The sequence below is a fragment of the Chrysochloris asiatica genome, unplaced genomic scaffold (assembly GCF_000296735.1).
Source record: "Chrysochloris asiatica unplaced genomic scaffold, ChrAsi1.0 scaffold00001, whole genome shotgun sequence".
In the NCBI taxonomy this organism is placed as follows: domain Eukaryota; kingdom Metazoa; phylum Chordata; class Mammalia; order Afrosoricida; family Chrysochloridae; genus Chrysochloris; species Chrysochloris asiatica.
In genome coordinates, this window is record NW_006408519.1 from 30,285,717 (window position 1) to 30,312,117 (window position 26,401).

Below are 26,401 nucleotides of genomic sequence, written 5' to 3' on the forward strand. Positions count from 1 at the left end.
TAACATTTCTAATAAGAGAAAAAATGCCCACATGTGTTGCCAATTTCATCATGGCACCACATCGCCTGGGTATTTCCCAAGACCATAAAGTGGGTGAGACCCCTTTATTCTTACCTGTAACAGGGCCACCAGGATTTTTTTTAGGTTCCCACTTGTATCATCTTTGATATCTGACTCAAGGCTTCTGTCAAATACTTTTGAACAAGAAAAAAGAAGGGGGAGAAAGCAAAAGATTTATTTTCCTACGAATCGGGCTGCGAACCTTAAGGTCAGCGGTTTGAAACTACCAGCCACTCTGCGGGAGAAAGATGAGGCTTTCTACTCCCGTAAAGATTTACACCCTCGGAAACCCAGTACAGGGTCGCTATGGGTCGGAACCTACTCAACAGCACTTAACAACAACAACAATTGTGGAATAAACACTTCCTTTTTTGCTTGGGGTAAATCTATACATCACAAATTATTTGCCTTTTCAACATTCTTTACATGGTGTTCATCATGTTGATCATGTTGTCCCACCATTACCATTATCTGTTTCCAAATTTGCCATCATTTCTTACAGAAGCTTTGTGTCCTCTCAGCAATAAGTCTCCCTCCCCTGCACCCCACCACTGACCCAAGCCACCACTGGCCCACTTTAGGAAATGAATGTCCTTCATCTAAACTCAGAACAAGAGGTCACTTACGCCGTTGGTAGGCCTCCTTAATGGCAACAACTTCCTAGGAAAGGTAATAAAAAAAAAAAATCAATACTCTAGGGTGGGACAAATCAATAAGAGACACAGAAATATACAGACTGAAGAGGCATAAACAATCAATACTCCAAGATGGGGTGAATCAGGAAGAGCCCCAGGGACATGCAGAGAGAAGAGGCAACACAGAAATATACAGACTGAAGAGGCAGAAACAATCAATACTCCAATATGGGGTGAATCAGGAAGAGCCCCAGGGACATGCAGAGAGAAGAGGCAGGAACCAAGTCTGGGATATTGCCTTCTTGGCTTCCTCCTAAGAGGGCCTTCCCTGAGGATCAGGGCTAGGGCTGGAGCAAGCCCCTGAGGTGTGAAGGGACTCTATACAAACATTTCAACCCACACAGTACTGGATGTGCAAAGGAACTATTAACATCTAAGTCAATGCTTCTTTGAACACATCCTCACCGTATTTCCCCTTCCTCCCCCCCACTCCCTCTACACACCTGTCCTCCTCCAGGTAACCAGTGTTGGGAGTTCAGTGTACACCTCCCCAAGTGCTTTTTGCTTTGTATTTGCTTGCTCCATTTGAATACATATATACATACTGCTGAGAACATACAGAGTTATACTGTGTGTATGCTATGTGTTTTAAAAGTGGACAGCTGCACGTATCATTCTGTGACTCATTTTTCATTCAATATTATGTCTTGGAGATCCAGCTAGGTTTGTGCATAGCCACCTAGGCTTTTAAAGTATTGCATCCTACAATTAGCCTCAGTCGATGGGCATTGATGGGCATTTGGGTTGTTTTCCAATTTTTCTCAACTTCAAACAAAGCTTCTTTCAGCACGCAACCTGCTTCTGCAAGGGTTTAAACTTCTCTGTAAGAGGTGTTGTTGTTTGCAGCTACCATTGAGTCAGAGCTGACTCACAGTGACCCTGTTTTCAATGGAACAAAACACTGCTAGGTCTTGTGTCATCCCCATGGTAGGCTATGGACCTCATTCTTGTGACCCACAGGGTTTTCCTTGATTGATTTTCAGAAGTAGCTCTCCAGGCCTTTTTCCTAGTGTGTTTTAGTCTGTTGAAACCTATTCCACTTCATAGCCACACAAAACCTTCCAGTGACAGTCTGTGGGGGATGTGCATGAAGTGAACTCCAACCTGTTGTTGTTAAGTGGTGTTCAGTCAGTACCAACTCATAGCAATCCTGTGTAGGATTTCCAAGGAGCGACTGGTGGGCTTGAACCACCAACCTTGTGGTTCAAATCGTGCATTCATCCAACGTACCACACCAGGATTCTGACCTGGAAGTTGAGAATTCTACCATTGAACCACCACTGGGAGAACTGCTTTCCATTTCTAGGGTGTGTGCCAAGTTGTGCATTTCAGAAGCTGGACCGGCAGAGTAAGAGCAGGTGGTTCCCATGGGACACCCTGCAAGCTGGCTAAAATGGGTAGAAATAGGGATGGCCATAGACAGCTATAGAAGGTGAGGAGTCTGGCTGCTTTGCTCTGATGACTGGGAGGAAGGAGAAGACTAGTAGGGGCTGACCACTTGTGTTTCTCTAGCTCCCTCCCTGGTCTCCTCCTGCCAGCCGATTTCCAGAATCTGCTCATCACAAGCCAGCAATTTCTTATCTTTTCCATCAGATCTATCTAACTGAAAAAGTCACAGTTGTTGGTTGAGGCCAGAACATGAACAACAACAACAAAACAATCTAGGTCAAGGGGAAAAAAAATCTGTGGTCAAAGAGGATTGGAAAAATAATGATGAAATTAACCGTGTTGCCAAGACCCACTAGTTACTGTAGAGACTCAGTGTGTCAGAGTAGACCCCTGCTCTCTATAAGGTTTCCAGTGGCTGATTTCTTGGAAATAGATTGTTAGACACTTGTGGGTGGACTCGAACCTCCAGCCTTCCAGTTAGCGGCCAAGCACACCCCCTGCCACAGAAGGATTTACTCTAGAGGTCTCAGTGCATCTGGGAAGGATAAGCATTGAGTAGGGAAAGGGGTGTCTGTGATGGCTCTCAGCTGAGGCAGAACCCCAACCTGAAACTTCTTGAGATGGAGATTGTTTTCATCATTCTGAGGGAAGAAGTCCACAGTGCTTAGAAAAGGGCTTAGAGGTTGAGGCTAGAGCTCTGGGCACCTCAGGAAACGTGAGCAAACAATGGTACAGGCTGAGTTGAGCAGAGTGGAATGAGCCACTCCAGGAGGGTAACACTCAAGCCTTAAAGAACTGTTTAGCGTCAGAATCCCATTTCATTAGCTTTCCTCATTGCCTTCTCCAAATACTGCTTCTGTTTCTTATTGGGGGCTTCAAGAATGTCAGGATTCTCTGGCATTTTCCCCATTCAGCTGTGATGGGTGGTTGTGGAGGAGAAAGGGGTCTCCTATTAGTGATCTGTGGCTCTTGTGGTTTTCAGAATCTAAGACCAATGTGCTTCCACTGGGACCTTAACAAATGTTCTTTCCAGCTCCTGAAATGGAGGGACAAGGGGGGAGGTGTGCTGACAGATGGATGCAGAAGTCGGTGGAGAGGAGCTGGTACCATGTGGAGCCTCTCTGCCCACCATAGTCTTCTTTGTATTTTGCATTAGATGAATGCCATGGACGAAGCAGCTATACGAATATGCTTGGATTGCCAAATGCATCTTTCATTCCAGAAGACCTGCAAAGGTAGACTGGGAGGGGTGGAGAAGAATCTTTCCTCCTGCACATAACTCTTTGTATCAGTTTAGAAAGACAAGACTTGGATGGACCAGCTCTTCTGGAGAGGACATTTCTCTGCCAAGGTCCAAGGAGCTGCAAGACCAAGACTCACTTTTGGGAGACTGGAAGAGGCATCTGTCCTGTGTGGGTCTTGCAGACTTGCTTTTGCCCAGACACTTGCTCATCCCATGAGTAGAATTCAGGGAGAATTACCTTCTGCTTGAAGCATCTCTCTGATGGGTGTATGGACTCTCTCCCCCTGGGAGCAGAGACTGAGGGCTTGGCTGGGACTTACCTTATTGGATCCTGTGCAGAGGACCTCGATAAGCACCGCCTCGTCTGTGCCCAGACCCTTCATGGCCTTCTGCAGCAGCCGGGCAGCATACTCGCTGGGGCGGTCCAGAAGGGCCAAGGCTGTCTTCTCAAAGTTTCCACTCAGCTCACTCTTGAGTACCTCCTCCAAGTCCTGTAGGGACACAGTGAGAGACAGGCTTGGGAATAGCCCCAGAGGTCAGGGACACAGAGGGAAACATCCTACCAGGAAGGATACAACTATGAGAGACCTGTTCTTGAGGGGAAAGTCACAACTGCTAATCAGAGCTAGAGACCACTGGGGCAGATTCACAATAACCACTATTTAAGCTCTGGTAGCATAGTGGTTATGAATCAGGCTGTGAACCGCAAGGTCAGCAGTTCGAAACTACCAGCTGTTCCGCGGGAGAAAGATGAGGCTTTCTGTTCCCGTAAAGTTCTACAGCCTTGGAAACCCTGTACAGGGTTGCTATGAGTCGGAACTGACTCCACAGCACACAACAACAACAAATTTATATGATACTATACGGTTCATACCAAGCTTCCTTGGTTAGTCCTTAAGACAGCCTTGTGAGGCTAAAAGGAGACAGTAGATCAGCCTTATCCTTGCTGACTGAACCTCAGATAGATGAAGGATTTGCCTCAAGGCACTCAACTAGACAGGACTGAAAACCAGTTCTGTTATCTCTAGGGTGACCAGATCATTTATCATGCAAATTGGGATGCTTTCCAGGGAGAACACAAAACAGGAAACCCTGAAGAAGAGAGTAAGAATTGCTCCATTGCATTTCTGACCAGATTGTTTCCTCTTTTCTTTGCAGGGCCTGGGAAGTTCAAACTGCTGGCCTTTCAGTTAACAATCCACTGCATCACCAGGGATCCTTTAGAGACTGAAAGAGGGTACTATTGGTCACCGCAGGAGGATACAGTATTGTTACTGTCTGCTGCTTAAAAGAACTTCAAAAGAACTGCTGAGCTCTGGGCCTGGGGAAAAACCTAAAAGATTTTTGTTTGTGGCCCTGGAGCCACAGTCTTAAAAGTTGACTGCAACAGAACGATTGTGTTCCCTTAGAGGAGCCTGGTGGTGCAGTGGTTAAGCGCTTGACTGCTAACCAAAGTCATGGTTTGAACCCACCAGCTGCTTCATAAGAGAAAGAAATGATGGTCTGCTTCCATCCAGATGCCAGCCTTAGAGACTCTGTGGGGTCGTTCTTTTCTGTCCTGTGTGGTCCCTGTGACTTGGAATCCTCTTGACGCCAGTGGATCACATGAGGGCATGATTTCTTAGAAGCCTACAGTTAGCACTGTGTCCCATGAAACCTTTGGTCTGTACTCTTTGATGTGGATTCATCCAAAGGCGAGAAATATTTTTAGAGACAAGGTGGGCATTACCTAGAAAATCAGCAGTTCAAGCCCACCAGTTGCTCTTCAGAAACCCTATACAGGGTCGCTGTGAGTCAGAACTGACTCGACAGCACTTCACAACAACAGAGAAAGAAGTCCCAGCTACCCGCTCTTACCAAACCCTCACGTGTTTACATTTTGTTTGGACAGAGAAACAAGCTGAAGCAAACCTCCCCCCAGTGCTGAGTTCTCTGCTAACAAGTTCTGCTTCCTAGGGTGGATATAGTCTTTAGAGCTGTCTGTCGTCTGATAGGAGGGCATGGTGTTGCTCAACTCTAACATTTTCTGGTTTCATGATTTTATAGTTCTAGGCCATCTGTCTGACAATCTCAGTGATCTGAAGCACTGCTGAGTCCAAGGTCTAAAGAGATTTTTATGGATCCGTGATCAACAGCAAAGATGTCACTTTGAGGATTAAGGTGTATCTGACTCAAGCCATGGTATTTCCAGTAGCCTCACATGCTTGTGAAAGTTGGACAGTGAATAAGGAAGACTGTAAAAGAATTGATGCATTTGAGTTATGGTGTTGGAGGAGAATATTAAAAGTACAAAACTGCCAGAAAAACAAAGGAATCTGTGTTGGGAGAATTACAATCAGAATGCTCCTTAGAAGCCATCCTTGGAGAAGAACATAATGCATGGGAAAAGAGGAAGCCCCCCTGCCCCCCAAATGAGATGGATTGGCACAGTGGCAGCAGCGATGGGCTCAAGAGTAACAATAATTGCGAGGTTGGCATAGGACTGGGCAGACAGTGTTTTGTTCTGTGCATACGGTCACTATAAATCAGAGCCAACTGGATGGCACCTAACAACAACAACTGTGTTAAATACCGGTATACAGTGGCTCTGTAGGATAAGCACTACACTGAGAACCAAAAAGTCAGCAGTTCTAGCCCAATGGCTGCTCCTTAGGAGAAAAATGAAGCTTTCTGCTCCAGTAAAGATTTACAGACTCAGAAACCCTATAAAGGGTTGGAACCTAATCGACAGCACTTACAAAGTGTTAAATAAAGGAGTGTTGGTAGTACAGTAAGATAAGTTTTGGGAGCTCTGGTAGCGTAGTGGTTACGAATCGGGCTGCGAACCTTAAGGTCAGCGGTTTGAAACTACCAGCCGCTCCGTGGGAGAAAGATGAGGCTTTCTACTCCGGTAAGGATTTACACCCTCGGAAACCCTGTACAAGGTCGCTATGGGTCAGAACCGACTCGACGGCACTTAACAACAACAACAACAACTGAAAAGTCTGTGATTTGAACCCATCAGCAGCTCCATGGGAGAGAGCCGAGGCAGCCACTCCTAGTAAAGATTCGGCCTTGGATACTCTCGAGAGCAGTTCTAGGTTGGACTCTAGAGGCGCTAGGAGTCGGAATCCACTCAACAAGTAACTTGTTGTTATTGTTAAGTGCCATCGAGGTGGTTCCGACCCATAGCGACCCTGTATAGGGTTTCCGAGGAGCGGCTGGTGAGCTTGAACCACTGACCTTGTAGTTCAAATGGCTTTGCAGTCTGGTGCATTAACCCACAGCTCCACACCAGGACTCACTTGGAAAAGCTAATTCTATCTTTATCTCTCTGTTTATACATACAGTGATTGAACCTGCAAATGGATTAGAATGCAACTAGATTATTGCTTAACAATAACACATATGACATATATAAAGGTTACCTCCTACCCATCATAGATTGATAAGGAAACATGAATGCCTCATGTATATTCCACGTACTTTAAGATTTCAGTACATAACAGCAATAAATAAGTAAAGCAAGGAAATAAGGGAAGAAATGAAAAGACAAGGAAAAGAAGGAAGGAAGAGGTTTTGATACCTACTGAAATGGAGGTATTCCAATTTTCTCTGACAGTCACTTGTAAAGAATACCTCATTTCCAAAGACAGCTGAATCCGTGAAAAATTCCTGTATATTTTAAATGTACCTGTGAAAAACTGATTTTCAAATTACTGGCCTATCTGAAAATTGCCATGTGGAATTAGTCCTACTAGAGTGGAAAAGCGATTCAAGGGTTAATAGAAACATGAAGTTAATTTTTAAATAGTGAGAGGCTATTGATTTTACAGACGATGAAGCTAACAACGCAATGTTTGCTACTCTGGAGTCTATGAAAGTTTCAGCCTTGGGAACCCTCTGGGAGCACTTCGGGGGTGGGGCGGACACAGGACACAGAGGACCTGGGAGTCACCTTGCCATAGGTTGCCTTGTACTTGTTCTTTATTTGTTGCCGCTGCTCCGAAGTCCTGCTGGATAAGATGTCGATGATGGCAGCCTCATCGGTTCCTGGAGTGCGGAGGAGAAAGAAACAAAGTCACAGTGAGCAAGAAACAAGATGCATGCTGGCTTCAGTCATGTCTGGAGAAGCCAGGCCTCACAGTATACAGACCAGAGACTTGGGCGGAGCCCAGATGGATCCTTTGGCACTAGTCTTGTAATGAAATCAGTATTCTCTTCACTCACTCAGAACAAATACCCATCGAGCCCCCACCATGTATAAAGCACAGTGGAGGAAAGCAACCTGAGCGTGGTCTGTTCCTGACTCCACTCTCAGGATGTCATTGTTCTTCTTATGTGCCTCGGAATCGGTTCTGACTCATAGCCACCTTGTATAGGGTTTCTGCGGAGCAGCTGGTAGGTTTTGAACAACTGATCTGTGGTTAGCAGTCCAGTGCGTCTCCTACCATACCACACCATCTAGATCCATATCTGTGTCAGTCTCTGTATGTATGGACTCCTGGTGTGGCGCTGTAGGGTAAGCACTGGACTGTGAATCAAAATGTCGGCAGTTTAAACCCACAGTTGTTCCTTGCAGTGAGTCAGAATTGACTGGATAACACTTAACAATTGAACAACAACATCTGTATCCACAGACATAGACATGATCTACCTATCTAGAACCCTGGTGGTACAACAGTTAAGTGCTCAGCAGCTAACCTCAGAGTTGGGAGTTGGAACCCACTCAGAGGCTCCTGGAGATGTGAAAGATCTCTCTGCTTTTGTCAAGATTAACTCATTGTCTTTGAGTGAATTCCTGGTCGTAGTGGCCCTAGGGGACACAGTAGAAGTGTCCCCTAGGGTTTCCAAGGCTGTCCATCTTTACAGAAGCTGATTGCTTCTGAGCGGGGAAGCACGGTGCCACCAGGCTCCTTTCCATAAAGAAACACCCATGAGGAAGTTCTACTCTGTCACATGGGGATGCTAGGAGTTGGAATTGACTCAACAGCTCTCAACAACAAGAAGAGAAATGAAAACATCTGTCCACAAAGGATTATGTCCACAGATGTTCATAGCAGCATTTCTCATCTTATCCAAAAAAAAAAAAGTAGAAATAATACAAACATCCATCAGCTGATGAATAGACCAAATTAAACCCATTGCCACTGAGTTGATTCTGGCTCAGAGTGCCCTGGTTGTACAGTGGTTAAAGCATTCCGCTGCTAACCGAAAGGTCTAAGGTTCGAATCCTCCAGCCCTCCCTGAGGAAAGTTGTGGCTGTCTGCATCCATAAAGATCACAGCCTCGGTAAACCCTATGGGGACAGTTCTATTCTGACACATAGGGTAACTAGGAGTCAGAAATGAGGTAGTAGCCATACAATGGAATATTAATTGGCCATGAAAAGAAATATAGTTCTGATACATGCTACAATGTGGATGACACTTGAGAACAACATGCTAAATGAAAGAAACCAGTCACAAAAAGACCACATATTATTTGATCCAAGAGACAGTTGTTCGAACAGAACATGGTAACACTGAATGGTTTAAAATTAAGAAAGGTGTGCGACAGGGTTGTATTTTTTTTTTACCATACTTAGATTCAACCTGTATGCTGAGCAAATAATCTGAGAAGCTGGGTTCTATGAAGAAAAACGTGGCATCACGTTTGAAGGATTGAAGGATGACTCATTAACAACCTGCACTATGCAGATGATACAACCTCGCTTGCTGACAGTGAAAAAACATTTACTGATGAAGATCAAAGAGCACAGCCTTTAGTATGGATTGCATCTCAATGTAAAGGAAACAAAAATCCTCACCATTGGACCAATAAACAACATTCTTATCAACGGAGAAAGATTGAAGTTGTCAAGGACTTCATTCTTCTTGGACCAACTATCAACACTCATGGAAGCAGCAGTCAAGAAGTCAAATGACGTATTGAATTAGGCAAATATGCTGCACAAGACCTTTTTAAAGTGTTGAAGAGCAAAGATGTCAGCTTGAGGACTAAGGTGTGCCTGACCCTAGCCATGGTATTTTCAATAACCTCATATGCATGTGAAAGCTGGACAGTGAATAAGGAAGACCATAGAAGAATTGGAGCTTTTGAGTTATGGTGTTGGAGGAGAATATTGAAAGTGCCATGGGCTGCCAAAAGAACCAACAGATCTGTGTAGGAAGAAGTGCAGCCAGAGTGCTTCTTAGAGGCCAGGATAACCAAACTTTGTCTTTCATATTTCAGACATATTGTCAGGAGGCACCAGTTGCTGGAGAAGGATATTGTGCTTGGTAGGGTGGCAGGTCACAGAAAAAGAGGAAGACCTCCGGCGAGATGAACTGGCAAAGTGGCAGCATCAACGGGCTCAAACGTGGCAACAATAGTGAGATTGGCCCAGGATTGGGCAGTATTTCGTTCTGCTGTGCTTAAGGTCGCTATGAGTCGGTACTGACTCGATGGTACCTAACAACAACAACAATATTATTGTTTCTAGGTTGCCAGAAATGGTCCAGCCAACATGCCCTTAAAAATGATGTTGTAGTGAATGTTAAAGCTAGATGAGCCTGAATGAAGAGAGCTCACTTCTTCCTGGACGTAGCCATGAAAAGCTAACGAGAAGTAGAAATACAAGAGGAGATGGGAGTAGCCCATGCACAGCTACTTCCTATGTGTCTTTGAAACATTCATAGGAAATTGACATGTTGTCTGTGTGAAGAATGAGAGCCTTGTAGTAGTTAAATCAGAATAATTCTTAAGATATGATCTTTGCCATCAAAAACCTTCTATATTCTACAACTAGCGCCAAAAAGACATATGTGGTCACAATACTATGGAGATATGTTCATTGTAATGAGGGAGCTACACAAAGCCTTCAAATAGGACGAGAAACATCAAGAAGTAGAAACTGAATCCATAAACTATAATACTGAGTACTTATTGGGCACATCAGACGTAAAACAGGCAGGAAGTGGGTAGGTAAGAACTTGAAGAAATGTACATGTCAATTTTAGCACAAATTTTAATAACATTTTCATAACATTTATTGCACATATTTTTGGAATATACTAAAAACCATTGACTTGCATACTTCAAGCAGGTGAATTTTATCACAATAAAGCTGAGGGGGGTGTGTTGTTGTTGTTGTTAAAGTATGACCTGTTTCTTGACCATTAAGTATTTACAATTGAGTGAAGAGACCAAGGCTTGAGTCATATTTGGAAAGACAGCACGGTTATTAAGAAATCTCTGAGCTAGCAGTTTGGAGACTTGTGTTCTGGTCCTGGCATTACTGCTAGTTCTGTGTCCTTGGACCAGTTACTTAACCTCAAGAATATTTCCACCTGTAAAATTCTGGGAAGAGGGAGCAGCTGAGGACTCTAGATTCGTGGAAAGAGAAGGACTGAGAGCTGGTGGCCAGGAGGCAGACTTGCAGAATGTGCCCTTTGGTGGTGTAAATTATTATATATGCCTGAGTGTTAAAAAAAAAGAGCTAAAATGAGTATAGAGAAATACTGTTAACTGATGGTACATGGAGGGGATTATAATCATTGTAATGAAACAGAGTATATGATTTGTTGAATGTAAAACTGCTAATCTGCTCCGTAAACTTTCACTCAATTCATAATAAAAACTTTAAAGACTCCAGCTGGAGAAACAGAACCTTCTTAGCATGAGCTCTCTTGCTTAAACAGTAGGAGTTAATTGGCTGTCTCCCCCTGACTCTGATCTGAGCACTGTTAATTAATGTTGTTCCTCTGCATTTCCTCCTGAAACCTGTCTCCAGTAAAGTGGATCCAGTTACTTCCTATGTGACTTTATCTTTCTTCAGCTTCTGAGTGTCAGAGTCTCACCATAGCAGCAGGGATTTCATTTCTAGTAAATGTCTCTCCCAGAGCCCCCTGTTGTTGACACTCCCAGCAGGCTGTCCCTTCCCTGCATTCTGTCCCAGAACTCAGGGGTCCTCGCTGGCTCTCTCTCCCCACAGTCAGTGAGCTGCCTTGTGATTGTTGCCATCAATGTGATTCAATGGTAACCACTAACTTAAGGTTGTCGGTCTGCTTTCACAAAGATTACAGCCAAGGAAACCGTGTGGGGCAATTCTAGGTACATATGGGGTTGTTATCACCATATGGTTGTTAAGTACATTGGGTTGGTTCTGACTCATAGTAATGCTGTATAGGGTTTCCGAGGAGCAGCTGATGGCTTTGAAACACCAGTCTTGTGGTTAGCAGTACAGTGCTGACACTATGGGACCACACCAGGAGTCCAATCAGCCACATTTGTTATTGTTGCTAAGGGCTGTCAAGTCAATTCCGACCCATAGTGACCCTGTATAGAATTTTCAAGGAGCAGCTGGTGAGCTTGAACCCCTGACCTTGCAGTTCAAACGGCTTTGCAGTCTGACGCATTAGCCCACAGCACCACACCAGGACTCCATCAGCCACATTAAGACTCTGGTAGTGTAGTGGTTATGAATCAGCTGTGAACCGCAAGGTCAGCAGTTTGAAACTACCAGCTGTTCTGCAGGAGAAAGGTGAGGCTTTCTGCTCCCGTAAAGATTTACAGCCTTGGAAATGCTATACAGGGACACTATGAGTCAGAACGGACAAGGCACACAACAACAACAACAATATTTTCCCTTCTTTACTATCTCTCAAATCCCCCTATTTCTCTCCATCCTCTACCACATCTCCCAGCTGGCCCACTAATGTCCCCACTCCAGGGGTGCCGCCTCCCTCTCACCACTTCCAGCCAGCATCCCCACTGAAGTCAGAGGAACCTTTCAGAAGTGCCATCAGCCTGGTCACTCCTTCACACTTTTACATATAACCCTGTTCTTGTTAAGTCGATTCCAGCTCATAGTAAGCCTAGAGAACACTGTCAAACTGCCCATCCAGTTTCCAAGATTGTAAATCTTTATGGAGACAGACTGCCGTATCTTTCTACGGCTGGTGGGCTCAAACCACCAACCTTTCTGTTAGCAGTGGAGTGCTTTAACCACAATGCCACTAGGACTTCCCTTTTAAACCACTCACAGCCATGAGTTGATACTGACTCCTACCGACCTTACATAGGAAAGAGTGGAACTGCTCCTCAGTATTTCTGAGACTAAACCTTTATGAGGAGCTCTGGTAGCCTAGTGGTTACGAATTGGGCTGCGAACCTTAAGGTCAGCGGTTCAAAACTACCAGCCCCTCCGCGGGAGAAAGATGAGGCTTTCTACTCCCGTAAGGATTTACACCTTCGGAAACCCTGTACAGGGTCGCTATGGGTCGGAACCGACTCGACGGCACATAACAACAACAACAACAAACCTTTATGAGAGCAGACAGCCTCATCTTTTTCCTACTCAGCAGACGTTGCTCTTGTTGGTGGGTGCCATTGAATGGGAAACAACTGGTGGGTTTGAACTGTCGACTTTGCTGTTACCAGTACAGTGCTTATACTACAGCGCCACACCCCTTCAAATCCAGAACAAAGTCTTAGATCTTTGTTGTTGTTGTTATGTGCCGTGGAGTCGGTTCCGACTCATAGAGACCCTGTACAGGGTTTCTGAGGCTGTAAATCTTTACGGGAGCAGAAAGCCTCATCTTTCTCCCATGGAACAGCTGGTAGTTTCCAACTGCTGACCTTAAGGTTCGCAGCCCGATTTGTAACCACTGAGCACATTTCCTATTTTCCTCTTAGAATTTCACTGGTCCCTGTTCATCCTCCCTCAGTCCTGCTTTTAATCAACTCCAGAAACTACAGTTCTAGAATAAACCAGACTTGTTCTCACCTTAGATCTATATATGGGTGGGTCCTTCCACCTGGAACACCTTTCTCCCCAGTGTTCACCTTCACTACCACTCCTGAATGGTCTCAAGTCATTGGATGTTTCCAGGACGGTTACAAGTCTTCTCCCTCAGTGTCTCCCTCTTGTTTGGTCCTTTCTGCTTCCTGTCTCTCCCACTATACTGCAATGCCGGTGGAACAGAGGGTGTTGTTTACTGTTACAGTCACATAGAAGGTTCTCAGTATTTACCAGATGACTGGCTGAATGAATGTATGTATGCATGGAGATGTTTACACATCATTATGCTGGAAACTTTTCTCTGCATTTTTGCAAAGCTGCAAGTGATACTCAGATATGGCAGAAACCACGAGAAAATCCTCTCCACTTTGATGTCATTGTCTCCAGGCCTACATGGAGAATTCAAGAAAATCGAACTAATAAGTGTGTTCTAGTCATTCTTTCTTGGAATGCTATAAGAAAAAGTGCCAGGGAGCAACATAGTCCTAGATGGCTCACAGGAGCCTGAAGCTGAGGAAGGGGTGCCACCTTGACCCCTAGATGCCCTGGAAGCCCTCTGGGCCTCTGAGATTTCACCTTGATGTGATTTACAGAGCAGTGACCTCATTTATGTGTCCCAACATGAGTGTCATATGAGCAGTCAGAGCTGCGGAATGATTTCCTGTGAACATTTACAAATGTCAGAGGCACTGGGGCCAGACCACAGCAATTCTGGGAAAGATTACAAGAAACGAAACCTGGACCCTGACTGAACACAGGACCCAGCGAGGAATTACCTGACAGGGGCTAGAGCTGGTGACTCTCAGCCTCAGAATTGCTGAGGGCCTCCTCTGCTCTGTTTACCTAGCAGTTTCTGAGAAGATACCCAAACGAAACCGAATCTCATGCCATGGACTCCATCATGACTCATGGTTGTGCAGTGGTTAAAGCACTCAGCTGCTAACCAAAAGGTCACCCTAGAGGACAGAGAACTGCCTGAGGGGGTTCAGAGGATTTACTCTTTATGGAAGCAAGCTACCATATCTTTTCCCCAAGCGTGGCTGGTGGAGTCCCTAGCCATCCTGTCAGTTAGCAGCCATATGCTTAATCACTATGCCACCAGGGGGCCTTTCCTGAAAAGACACCGAGTCATATTTTCACAGATGGAGGCCATTGGCCGGAAGGCCTCCTGGGCTCCTTCATTGGATACAGGGTCCTAACAGCAAGAGGAGGGAACTGCGGTGGAACAATGAGTTAAGCACTAGACTGCTAACTATAAGGTTGGTAGTTCTCAGGGAGAAAGACCTGCCAATCTACTTCTGTAAAACTTGTTACTGTTGTTAAGTGCCAACATAGGGACCCTGTTTACGGTTTCCAAGAAGCTGTGGGTGGGTTTGAACTGACCTTGAGATTAGCAGACCAGTGCGTCACATCAGGACTCTGACCTAGAAAACCCTACAAGGCAGTTCTACGCTGTCACATGGGGCTTGTTATGACTCCAGATCACAACAACAATAACATCAAGAAGGTGGAAGAAAACTCAGCCTCCCCCCCCACCCCCCACGACCCCTGGGTTTCAAACCCAGCCACAAGCAGCCTCTGTAGAACAGGAGAGCTCAGGCTTGCCTCCCAGTGTGGGTCCCTGAGCGTCAGTCTTTTCCTCTAGTACCACTGGGCTTTGCACTTCCTATTTCTCCTGTGTGAGTGGGGGTACAGGGCAGATGAATGAGGTAACTAATGGGGTCGATTGAATCACACTCATGGCTACCCCATGTGTGTCAGATTTGAACTGTGATCCATAGGTATTTTCAAGGCTTTTGGAAGCAGATCATCAAAGCTTTCTTCCAAGATGCTGTTGGGTAGACTTGGACCTCCCCCTTTGGGTTAGCAGAGGAATGGGTGCTAACCATTTACACCACCCACTAAAAGCCAAATCGAATGCACTACTGTGGAGGGAATTCAGACTTACAGTGAGCCTGTAGCGTAGAACTGCACCCTAAGGTTTTCCAGGCTGTAAATCGACGGAAGCAGACTGTCTCATCTTTCTTCTGCAGAGCAGCCAGTGGGTTCCTACTGCTTATGTTTTGGTTAACAGCCCAGTGCTTAACAAACTGCATTACTAGGGCTTCACACCACCCCAGGACTCTCAAAATATTCTATTTTCCTCCTTCTAATAGTGCATGAAAAGTTATTTTCAAAATGTTTCTTTGAAAAATGTTATCAAAAGCCTACCTGGACGGATACACAGGCTGAATGTTGAGGAAGGGACAGTGGATATATATTCACAGATATATAAAGGCTTGACAGAGGAGGTTTGTACCTGGGTATTTACCTATGCTGTAAACACATCCATGAACGTGGTGGAGCACATAGAGGGCCAACTTATGAAAACTTCTTAGATATTACCAAACTCCTTGAAGGAATGATTTGCTTGGCCTAGGGACCATAGTCTTGGGAGACACCATGGTCAATTGGTGTAACATAGTCTACGAAGACAATAGTCTACATCCTACTGTTGTCAGTAACAACTGGGATGTTAAAAACTCATGAGCGACCATCTAAGGGCCAACTATTGGTCTCTCTCTGTCTAGAAGAGTAATGAAAATTGAAGATGCCTGGAAACATTTAGTCCACTGGACTAATGGACCACGTGAATATCAGTCTTCATGATCCTGAGTCAGGGAGAACTTAGATGGTAGTTGATGACCCACTACCAACTGCTCTGAAAGGGATCCATTAGGAGGTACTAGATCTGGGAGATATTAGGGAACAAAATGCAAAATCATAAAAAAAAAGACCAGGCATAATGGTCAGCTAGAGACTGGTAGATCCCCAGAACTATGACCCTTGGTCATCCCTCAGGTTTGGAAATTAACTCATTTCATGATTCAATTTTCAGCCAAGCAATAGATAGGTATATAGGGGGTGGAGACAACAACACTAGTGAGGTATATGCACCATAGAATGGTCAACCACTCAAGATCAAAGAAAGGTACAGCATTTAGCCATGGACAAGGACATAGCCACAGAGGACTAGAGCTGAGAGTGAAGCATCCAGCTGATATGAAGTGAGGGGAGGCGCACAAGAACACCCAAAGTTTCAGATAGTACCCATTTGACTTAGCCTCGATGACTTGATAATCAGAACTTGACTAGAGGAAGATTAAAAAAAGAAAAGAGAGAGAGAACAAAACAATTTTGATACAGGAAATGAGGGTAAATTGTTATAATCTGATGAACTTGACCTATACTCATGGAGGTAGTAACTCTAAATACCAACAGAGAGGGAAGGAGTCTTCACATCAAATATCAATGCTATCCCCTCTGTACCCAGAGTAGACAGGGACGGGCAACTTAGACATTCACTGCCTAAAATGAGGTGGCGATAAAGGCATGAAGTGACTGGCTTACAAGGTTTCAAGAGGGAGTTTGGTTTAAGAGTGTGGGGGCGGGGGAGGGGGGAAGAAAGAGTCCCCACTGAATAGTTTTCATCTTGTCTATATGGGTCTGGTGAAAAGCGATGGGGATAAGATTCATATGATTCAATAGTGAGTAATTGTTATCATGACTAATTGCGACTGTCACAATTGTAAAGGTAGAAGTTTTGTAACAAAAATGGGGGAGTGGTTACTCTTACAGTACAGAAACAGAGGACCCTAGGACCATCAAGGGAGAAGAGCACTAATGGAATGCGGGAAATTATCCAGAGAAGCAGCAACACCAGAGATGGAGACAGAGATGGGGACGTGGAGAGAGGGAGCAGCTAAGGACTCTAGATTCATGGGAAGAGAGGGACTGAGAGCTGTTAGCCAGGAGGCAGACTTGCAGAATGTGCCCTTTGGTGGTGTAAATTATTATATATGCTTGAGTATTTAAAATGTTTGTTTGCTAAAAAAAAAAAAAAGCTAAAATTACTAGAGAGAAATACTGTTAACTGATGGTACATAGAGGGGATTATAATCATTGTAATGAAACAAGGTGTAGGATTTGTTGAATGTAAAACTAATGATCAAAAAAAAGTGCAGCATCTCCCCAAGCACAAAACTCAAAAGGGTTGGGCTAGAACATCTAGAAACAAGGAACACAGGGAGGAAATGGGATAAGTGAGGCTACATTGAAGAGATCGCAATCATTGAGATAAAATGAAGTGTATGATTTGCTGAATCTACTCTGTAAACTGTCATTCACTTCACAATAAAATGTTTGTGTTTAAAGTCTTTTTCCTCTACTAATCTAAGTGTCATATACCAGAGTTTATAAAAGAAGATGTGACTTATTCTATAACTTTGTGGTAAAGAATCAGTTTCAAAGTTAAGGTAATGTTCCAGATGATACAAGTAGACAAAATACACAAGTTACTGAGGATGCCAGCAGTTTGGGGTGAAAGATAAGCTTATCAGGTTTCCCTGCATACCATACTGCCACTACCTCATTCTTCCAGACAACCTCCCCTCCCTTCTTCCTCTCACCTGGACAGTGTCAGAAAAGGTGAGAGAGTTAGAGGTCTCATCTGGGCAGTGTCAGATGTGTGAAACCTACATGATGGCCCCAGAAGCTCTTTTCCCCAGTACTGTCTCTCTCATCTAACATCTAAGTGACATCAGTGGTTTAACTCATTGTATTTGTGGGTGGGATAGAAGTCCTGGTGGTACTGTAGGAGCAGCACTGGACTACTAACCACAAGGTCGGCAGTTCAAACCCACCAGTCTCTCCTCAGGAGAAAGATGAAGCTTTATGCTCCTGTAAAGATTTACAGCCTCGGAAATCCTAGATGGGGCTGCTATGAGTTGGAATCAACTCAATGGCAGTAGGTTGAATTAGTTTGGTGGATGGGCTGCCAATGTTTGACCCTGGGAAACCACACTAAGTGGCTGGGAGCACCTGACTGTAAATAAACCTCCATTCAAGTATGGCATTTTAGAGAGTGATGGGATTAGATCCCTATGGCATTTCGAAGCATTGCTAATTCTAAGACGTTTTCTCCCTGTATATTGTCTCTTTGTTTAACTCTTTCTTCTTTCTTTTTTTCAACCATCACCACTATTTGCCTCCAAAACACTTTTTCATTACCCCACACAGAAAATCTGTATCCATTTAGCAATAACACCTTACCATACCCCTTAACTTGGAAACCTTTTATAAAGAGATCCTTTGAAATTAGTGTATAGAGCTTTAGGATTAGCTTGGTATAGACAAAACAAGTAGGAGATTATATCCCTAAAAATCATAAGAAAGCTGGATATGAGATCAAGCTGATGTTATTCATTTCAAAAGTATATTGGTAATTGAACTACAACTATGGGTGCAGTAGCTCAAAAGAGGGAACAAATCATTACAGCAAGGATCATTCCCACCCCTTCATACACAGAGTAGACAGGGATGGGCAACTTGGACATTGGCTACCCAAAATGGGGGGGGTCTACAAAGGTAAGAAGTGACTGGCTTACAAACTTTCAAGAGGGAACCTAGATCCAGAGGGCATGAAGGAAGGTAGACTCTCCACTGAGTAGTAGCCAATCTGTCTAGGTGGGGCTGATGAAGTGAAATGCAGATGGGTCTCTTTTGAGGCAATACTGAATAATTGTTATCAGGACTGCTTGTGAGGGTTGGAAATGTAAAGGTAGACATTTTGTAGCAAGGAGGGGAGTGATTAACTCTCAGTCTAGGAGCAGAGGTTCCTAGGACCATCAAGGAAGAAGAGCGGAGAGCGGGACCCTACCCAGAGAAGCAGTGATGCCTGAGATGGAGGCAGAGACGATGACGTGGAGAGATGGAGCAGTTGGGGACTTTAGACACAGAGAGGGAAAGGGCCTGTATGCTGATGACCTGGTGGTGGGGGTGGGGGGACAGGCTTGTGGTGTACACCCTTTGGTTGGTTGATGATGCCTGGAGGGGATTGTAACCATAGCAATGAACGATATACGATAGAATGAATGTAAAACTAATGTTCTCCCATGTAAACTATCACATAATTGACAATAAAACATTTTAAAAAGTATATTAGTAAACAAATATCTTTCATACCCATTCCTTTGCAGGCTTTGTTCAGCTTTTTGGCATCTCGGTCCACATCAAAGCCCTGATGACTTTTAGTTTTGGCCTGGAGAAAAGAAGTGAATAGGTGAGTGGACAATCTTTGTTGCTGCTGTGAAATCTGTTTTGACTGGTGACCTGGTGTATCACAGAACAAAATGCTGCCCAATCCTGAACCAGCCTTACAATGTTCAACCTGTTTGAATCCATTGTTGGGTCTTGTGCCAGTCCACCTTACCAAGGGTCCCCCACACCCTCAGTGGCCCTCTGCTTCATCAAACACAGTGTCTTTCCCTTGTAGTCAACCATCAACACGCGTAGTAACAGCAGTCAAGAAATCAAACGACATATTACATTACATTAGGCAAATCTGCTGCACAAAACCTCTTTAAAGTGTTTAAGAGCAAAGATGTCAGTTTAAAGACTAAGGTGTGCCTGACCCAAGCCTTGGTATCTTTAGTAACCTTATATACATGTGATAGTTGGACAGAATAGAGAAGACTGTAGAAGAGTTGGTGCATTTGAGTTATGATGTTGGAGGAAACTAGTAAAAGTATCATGGAGTACCATAGAACAAACAAATCAGTACTGGAAGAAGTACAGCCAGAATGGCCAGACATCATCTCTCATACTTGGGACATATCAGGAGGGACCAGTCCCTGGAGAAGAGCATCATGTTTGGTAAAGTGTTGTTGTTGTTAAGTACCATCGAGTTGGTTCCGACCCATAACGACCCTGTATAGGGTTTCCGAGGAGCGACTGATGAGCATGAACCACCAACCTTGCAGTTCAAATGGCTTTGCAGTCTGGTAAAGTATAGGGTCAGCAAAAAAAGAGGAAGACCCCCCTGTGAGATGGATTGGCACCTTGGCAGCAGCAACGGGTTCAAGTGTAGCAGGGACTGTGAGGTTGGTGCAGAACCGGGCAGTGTTTTGTTCTCTTGTGCATGGGTCACTACCAGTCAGTACTGACTCGATGGTACCTAACAACAACAACAACAACAAGCAATGAATTCCTTCTGATGATGTGTCCAAAGCAAGTGCACTGGGCAGTATTATGTTGAGATCCATAAGGTTTTCACTGGCTAATTTTCAGAAAGTATTTCTGGCTGGAGTTGGCTAGCTGGGAGTCAAGCAGTCGTCCAAACCTGGGACCAGCTGATACTTAACATGTGGAAACGGGTAGAAATCATTTGGGGGAATTCTGACCCTCTAGATGGCTCGTATTCATTGGAACTGGCCGGTCTAGGATGTCCCTTCTGTTCTCAAGGACAAGCAATTTTCATATCAACCCCAGTTTCTGTGTCTCTCTCTGAAACAGAGAGTACCAGTATCTTGAAGTGCTAGTCAGATACAAATATATCTAAGGAATCGATCTCATCAGCCAGAAGCTGAGTGTTCTAGGATCTTAGCATGGATTGATTTGGGCTAAAGATTCTCCCTCCACACAATTCCAAAAACAATATTTAGTTGTCAGAGATAAACAAAGACTATTTCTTTTAATACAACAAATATTTAATTATCACTTAGACCAACAAGAACACAGTGTTTGGATTTTTGCTCCTTGTTATTAATATTGTTAAGTGCTGTCAAGTTGGTTCTGACTCATAGCATTTCTGAGGAGTAGCTGGTGGATATGAACGGCCAAGCTTGTGGCTAAGCAGTCCAGTGCTTATCCTACTGTGTCACACCAGGTCTCCGTGGGGATGGAAAATTCCTGATATTTACTAAGCGAATGTTTCCCAGACTTCAATCATTCCCATACTTCAGCAACTAATTAGTCCACAGCTGTCTCGGAGTCCTGGTGTGACACAGCAGCATAATGCGCTGGACCACAAGGTCAGTTTGAGCCGCAAGGTCGGTGGTTCAAACCCACCAGCTGCTCCTCGGAAAACCCTATACAGGGTCACTATGAGTCGTAACCAAATCAATTGCACTTAACAACAACAACAGCATCTATGTTCTAGGGTGGTACTGCAAATTAATGTATTGGATTGCAAAGTCTGTTTGAACCACAAGGTCAGTGGTTCAAACTCACCAGCCACGCCTCAGAAACCCTATACAGGTCGCTATGGGTCGGCACCAACTCGGCAGCATTTAAGAGCAACAACAATCTAAAGGAGTGCTGGTGGCATTATAATGCAAGGTCAGCAGAAATCCACCAGATGCTTTGCCAAGGAACGACAACGCTTTCTGCTGCACTAAAAATCTACTGTCTCAGAAACCCTATCCAGGATCGCTACCAGTCGGAACTGATTCCATGGCACACAGCCTTCTACATTATTATTATTCACTTATTATTTCTTTTTCGAGGAATCCTGATGGCACAGTGGTTAAAGAACTTGACTGCTAAACAAATGGTTAGAGGTTCAAACCCACCAGCTGCTCCTCAGGAGAACGATGTGGCAGTCTGCTTCCATAAGGATTACAGCCTTGGAAACCATATGTGGTGGTGGTGATTATGTGCCCTGGAGTAGGTTCCGACTCATAGCGACCCTGGACGGAGTTTCTGAGACTGTAAACCTTTATGGGAGCAGAAAGCCTCATCTTTCTCCCACGGAACAGCTGGTAGTTTCGAACTGCTGACCTCGTGGTTCACAGCCCAATTCATAACCACTATGCTACCAGAGCTCCTTTGTTGTTGTTAAGTGCCGTCGAGTCGGTTTCAACCCATAGCGACCCTGTACAGGGTTTCCGAGGGTGTAAATCTTTACGGGAGTAGAAAGCCTCATCTTTCTCCCGCGGAGCGGCTGGTAGTTTCGAACTGCTGACCTTAAGGTTCGCAGCCCGACTCGTAACCACTACGCTACCAGAGCTCCTTAGGGCAGTTCAAAATCTACTTGGTAGCAATGGGTTCTTTGGGGGCTTTAGTTTTCTTTCAACTGACCTACTGTGTTTTGCTTAAAATGAAGTTGTTTTACAGAGGAAACCTTTTATGAGCACTAAAAATAGGAACCCAGGATCACTTACTTGTATAAATAAAAGGAAACCATAAAAACAAATGCATCCCTATTAAGAGAGCTTAAATGTGAGGTCAATGACATTAAGCAGCTCGTAGTGCCTTGAACACACTGGTGTTGTCTCAGTTCTCTGCCTTTCCTCGTGGAGATTCTTTCAGTGATGTGTCCCGTGTTGCCTCTCCTTAGGGCTGGTCTAAGTGAGTGTGAACTGAAAACCACATAGGGTACCATGGATGTGTTGTATGAGGATGCTTCAAAAAGTTTGTGGAACAATTCCACTATCTTTAAATTGCACTTTCCACAAACTTTTTGAAGCCCCCTTGTATTCATCTGCCTGGTCTCTCTATTTCCTCTGGGTGATCTCCCTGCCCCACTTGATGTGGTCTCTCACTAGGACTGTCTGCCACAAGGTTCAAGCCCACCAACCTGCCTCTGGTTCCCAATGTGGGCACAAGGCTTGTCACTATGGTATCCATGATTGGTTTAAGAGTGGGGACAGTCAGCAGGATCAATTCAAGACTTTTGCCTTGATTGCCCTATAGACAAGATAGAAACATGTCTCTCCTTATAGAACTTGCTAAGTTGAGAGAACATGATCCAAGATGGCTGGTGGCCATCTTGTCCGTTATATTAAAGAAAGCGAGGTTTCAGGAGGAAGCAAAGAAGGAACTAAGAAGAGTAGAAATACTGGGATTGATGGTGGAAGGGAGGAGACATGGGGAGAGAGAGAAAGAGAGAGTGAGGCACGTGGTTTAAATCCTTAGATACAGCAGAACCTGGAACTAGCTCTCTTTGAACTTCCCATAAGAAACTCCACTTTGCCAACATTGAGTTTCTGCCCTTACAACCAATGGGGCCTAATTCATATCCACAGACTGGAGGAGGATTAGTATCTTGTATTGTTTCTGTTGTGTGCCATTGAGTTTGTTCCAACCCCTAGCAACCCTGTATAGGATTTGCTAGGAGCCCCTGGTGAGCTTGAACCGCCGACCTTGTGGTTCTGACTGACTTTGCAGTCCAGTGAATTAACCCCCAGCACCGCACCAGGACTCCCTTCTGACCCATAGGGATCCCATAGGACAGAGAAGTGCCCTGTAGGGTTTTCTAGGCTGTAAATCTTGATGAGAGCAGATAACCAGATTTTTCCTTCCAATGAGTTGCTGGCTGGTTTGAACTGCTAACCTTTTGCTCTGTAATCAAATGCTTAACTGTTGTGCCACCAAGGCTGCTTGGCTGGCTTCTGGTTGGTTCGTTGGTTGGTTGGTTGGTGGTGTGCCGTGGAGTCGGTTCCAACTCATAGCAACCCAATGCTGTAAATCTTTATGGGAGTAGAAAGCCTCATATTTCTCCTGCAGAACAGCTGGCTGGCTTCTAGGCCTTGGTGACTGGAGAATCTTGGAATCTTAGGGACCTTCAGTGACACCCATTGCTCTCTCAAATGTGAGTCTGTGGCCTGTTGTTGTTTTGAGCTGCAGTCCAGTCAGTTCTGACTCATGACTATGCACAACAGAAGGAAACTCTGCCCGAGCCTGCAGTGTGGCCCATTATGAAACACCTGAGCAACCTAGGGGACTGGCAACACTTACCAGGTGCTAGGCAATTTACAAACCTTTCCTCGTCAGTAGGAAGGAGTTGGTATTATTCATCTCACTTCACAAATATGAAAACCTGGCCTCACACAGGTTTAGCGATTTATCTGAGGTCTTTCAGGATGTTAGACTGCAATAGCTCTGTTATGTTATTAGGTGCTGTGGAGTTGGTTCTGACTCATAATGACCCTGAATAGGGTTTCCAAGGTTATAATCTTTATGTGGCTCTGTGGGTTAATGCGCCAGACTGCAAATCCATTTGAACTGCAAGGTTGGTGGTTTAAGCTCACCAGCTGCTCCTTGGAAACCCTATGCAGGGTCGCTATGGGTCTGAATCGACTTGACAGCACTTAACAACAACAACAACAACAACAATCTTTATGGGAAAAGTCTCATTTTTTTCTGTGGAGCAGCTGGTGGGTTTGAATTGCCAACTTTGTGGTTGGCAGTACATTGCTTACCCTACAGCACTACCCTGGTACTCTCTGAAAACCCATGTTCTGTCCAGTCTCACACTCTGTTTGTGACTGGGGTCTTCATGTTTGGCCTCAGGGATAACAGACTGCATTTCCTTGTCCACATCTTTCGTAAAGAGTAAGAAAACAATTGGTTGCTTATGATACGCTCCCACGAGGTAAAAAAAAAAAAATGGAGGCTTACTGACAGAACCAAATATTTAATATGCAGGTCTCAGTGCAAAATGAAGATGTGGGCTTCATGTTGAAAAGTCATTCAGAATTTCAAGAGGGTGACATGGAAGCTTAAACCAAGTGAAGGTGGGCCCTTATGAGCAAGAAATCTTGAGTCACTGCAGAGACGGCATGCCTATGAAGCTGGCCCTAAACTCGGTCAACATCTAGAAGAGGTGGTTCTCGCAGTGTAGGAGGGTTTGTTGTTGTTGTTACTGTTGTCAGGTGCCATTGAGTCAGCACCTACTCATAGTGACCCTCCGCACAACAGAACAAAGCACTGCCTGGTCCTGTGCCAAATTCACAATTGTTGCTAAGTCAGAACCCATTGCTCCCACCATTGTGCCAATCTATCTCTTTGGGAGTCTTTCCCTTTTTCTCCCACCCTCCACTTTACCTGATAGTCTTCTCCAGGGACTGGTCCCTCCTGATAATATGTCTGAAGTATCTCAAAGGAGTAAGTGGCATCTTTGCTTTTCATCTGATGAACCTGTGGGGGTCTCTGGGCTGTGATGTGGAAGTAAGCCAGGTCTCACGGAAGCAGACAGCTTGGAGGGACACCTATTGTCTGTCCCATTGAACAGCTGACTTACTGAAACAGAAACAGCTGCTGTGTGTCTGTGCAGGTATGTACCACATGGGGGCGCCGGCCTAGGAGTGGGAGATGCACTGTTCAAACCCCGTGATGTCCTGGTGTGGGTGCTGTAGGATATGCACTGGACAGCAATTTCGGTTGAATCACAAGGTCAGTGGTTCCAAGTCACCAGCTGCTCCTCGGAAACCCCCTACAGGATCTCTATGAGTCAGAACTGACTCAACTGTACTTAACAACAGCAATGTTGGCAGAACTGCCGCTCTGAAGAGTTGCCTTTTCTCATTTGCATTACAAACAAGGTGGCTTGCAGAGACCACTGGGAGACTTGTTTAAGGTCATTGACTTGGCAGTGGTTGAGTCAAAGCTTAGAACTAGAACTGAACCTTCTGGCTGTCCGGTGTGAGACGGCCTTCCTGTTCCTGTTGCTTTCTTGTTTCAGTAAATAGCACAGAGCTTTGGAGCTGAGGAGTTCCTGGGTAGTGTAAACTGTTAACATGCTCAGCTGCTAACTGATTGATTGGCAGTTCGAGTCCACTCAGAGGTACCTCAGAAGAAAGGCCTTGAAATCTACTTTGAAAAAAATCAGCTATTGAAAACCCCATGGTGATTAGTGAGAACCTAAGTACAGTCGTTTTGAGAACATAGCTATTTTGCTAGTTAAGAGTCAACATAATCAAGCCCTGTCTGAACACATCCAATTCATGTACCTCCCGCCACTTAACTTGCCTTGCTTTTTAGATATATGCTTTAACCATTGTTAGAATGTTAACAGCTGCCTGGTTCTCCTTGAAACCTGGTCCCCATTTGTGTAGTTTCTGATAAAAAGTAATCATGTGGCAAGCAGGCGCCAGGTGAGTTAATCATGTACTCCTTTTTGATGTGTTATCGGGCCAATAATCTCACGGTCAGCAGTTCGAAACGACCAGCTGTTCCACGGGAGAAAGATGAGGCTTTCTGCTCCCGTAAAGATTTACAGGGTTGCTATGAGTCGGAACCAACTCCACGGCACATAACAACAAATCTGGACATCATGACTCAATTAGTGGGGATGTTAGAATGATAAGAGTATAGCCTATCTGCATGTTGTTCTAATTAACATTGTTAAAACATACATAAATATTGCTTGTAAGAAATAGTCACTGGACCATTAAAAACCAGCCTCTTTGCTGCAGATGTCTCAGGAGTGTGCTTCCTAATAATAAAGATTTTTCTTTGTTTATCCGGAGTGTTTGTTAATTAGATGCAATCATGCCAAGACATTGGACCCAAGCTTTGTGGTAACAAATTTTGTTGCCCAGATGTGAGACTCTGCTCTTGATCCATCCCCAAGGTGTCTGAACCTGGAGAGACCAGAGGACAGAGAGAGTGCCCTCCTCCTAGAACTTAGGAGGTCTCTTGTCTCTGGCC

The 26,401-nt window shown here is 44.7% G+C and overlaps 1 protein-coding gene across 1 annotated transcript in view; it reads right to left on the reverse strand.

The window, feature by feature from the left end:
* ANXA13 (annexin A13) overlaps positions 1-26,401 on the reverse strand; it is an 85,104-nt gene that overhangs the window by 22,364 nt on the left and 36,339 nt on the right. The window contains exons 3-7 of the mRNA XM_006830691.1: positions 19,154-19,229; positions 7,325-7,419; positions 3,708-3,878; positions 687-720; positions 115-194 (exon numbers count right to left, since the gene is read on the reverse strand). Coding sequence (XP_006830754.1) covers positions 115-194; positions 687-720; positions 3,708-3,878; positions 7,325-7,419; positions 19,154-19,229 — 456 coding nt within the window. The remainder of the gene's footprint in view (positions 1-114; positions 195-686; positions 721-3,707; positions 3,879-7,324; positions 7,420-19,153; positions 19,230-26,401) is intronic.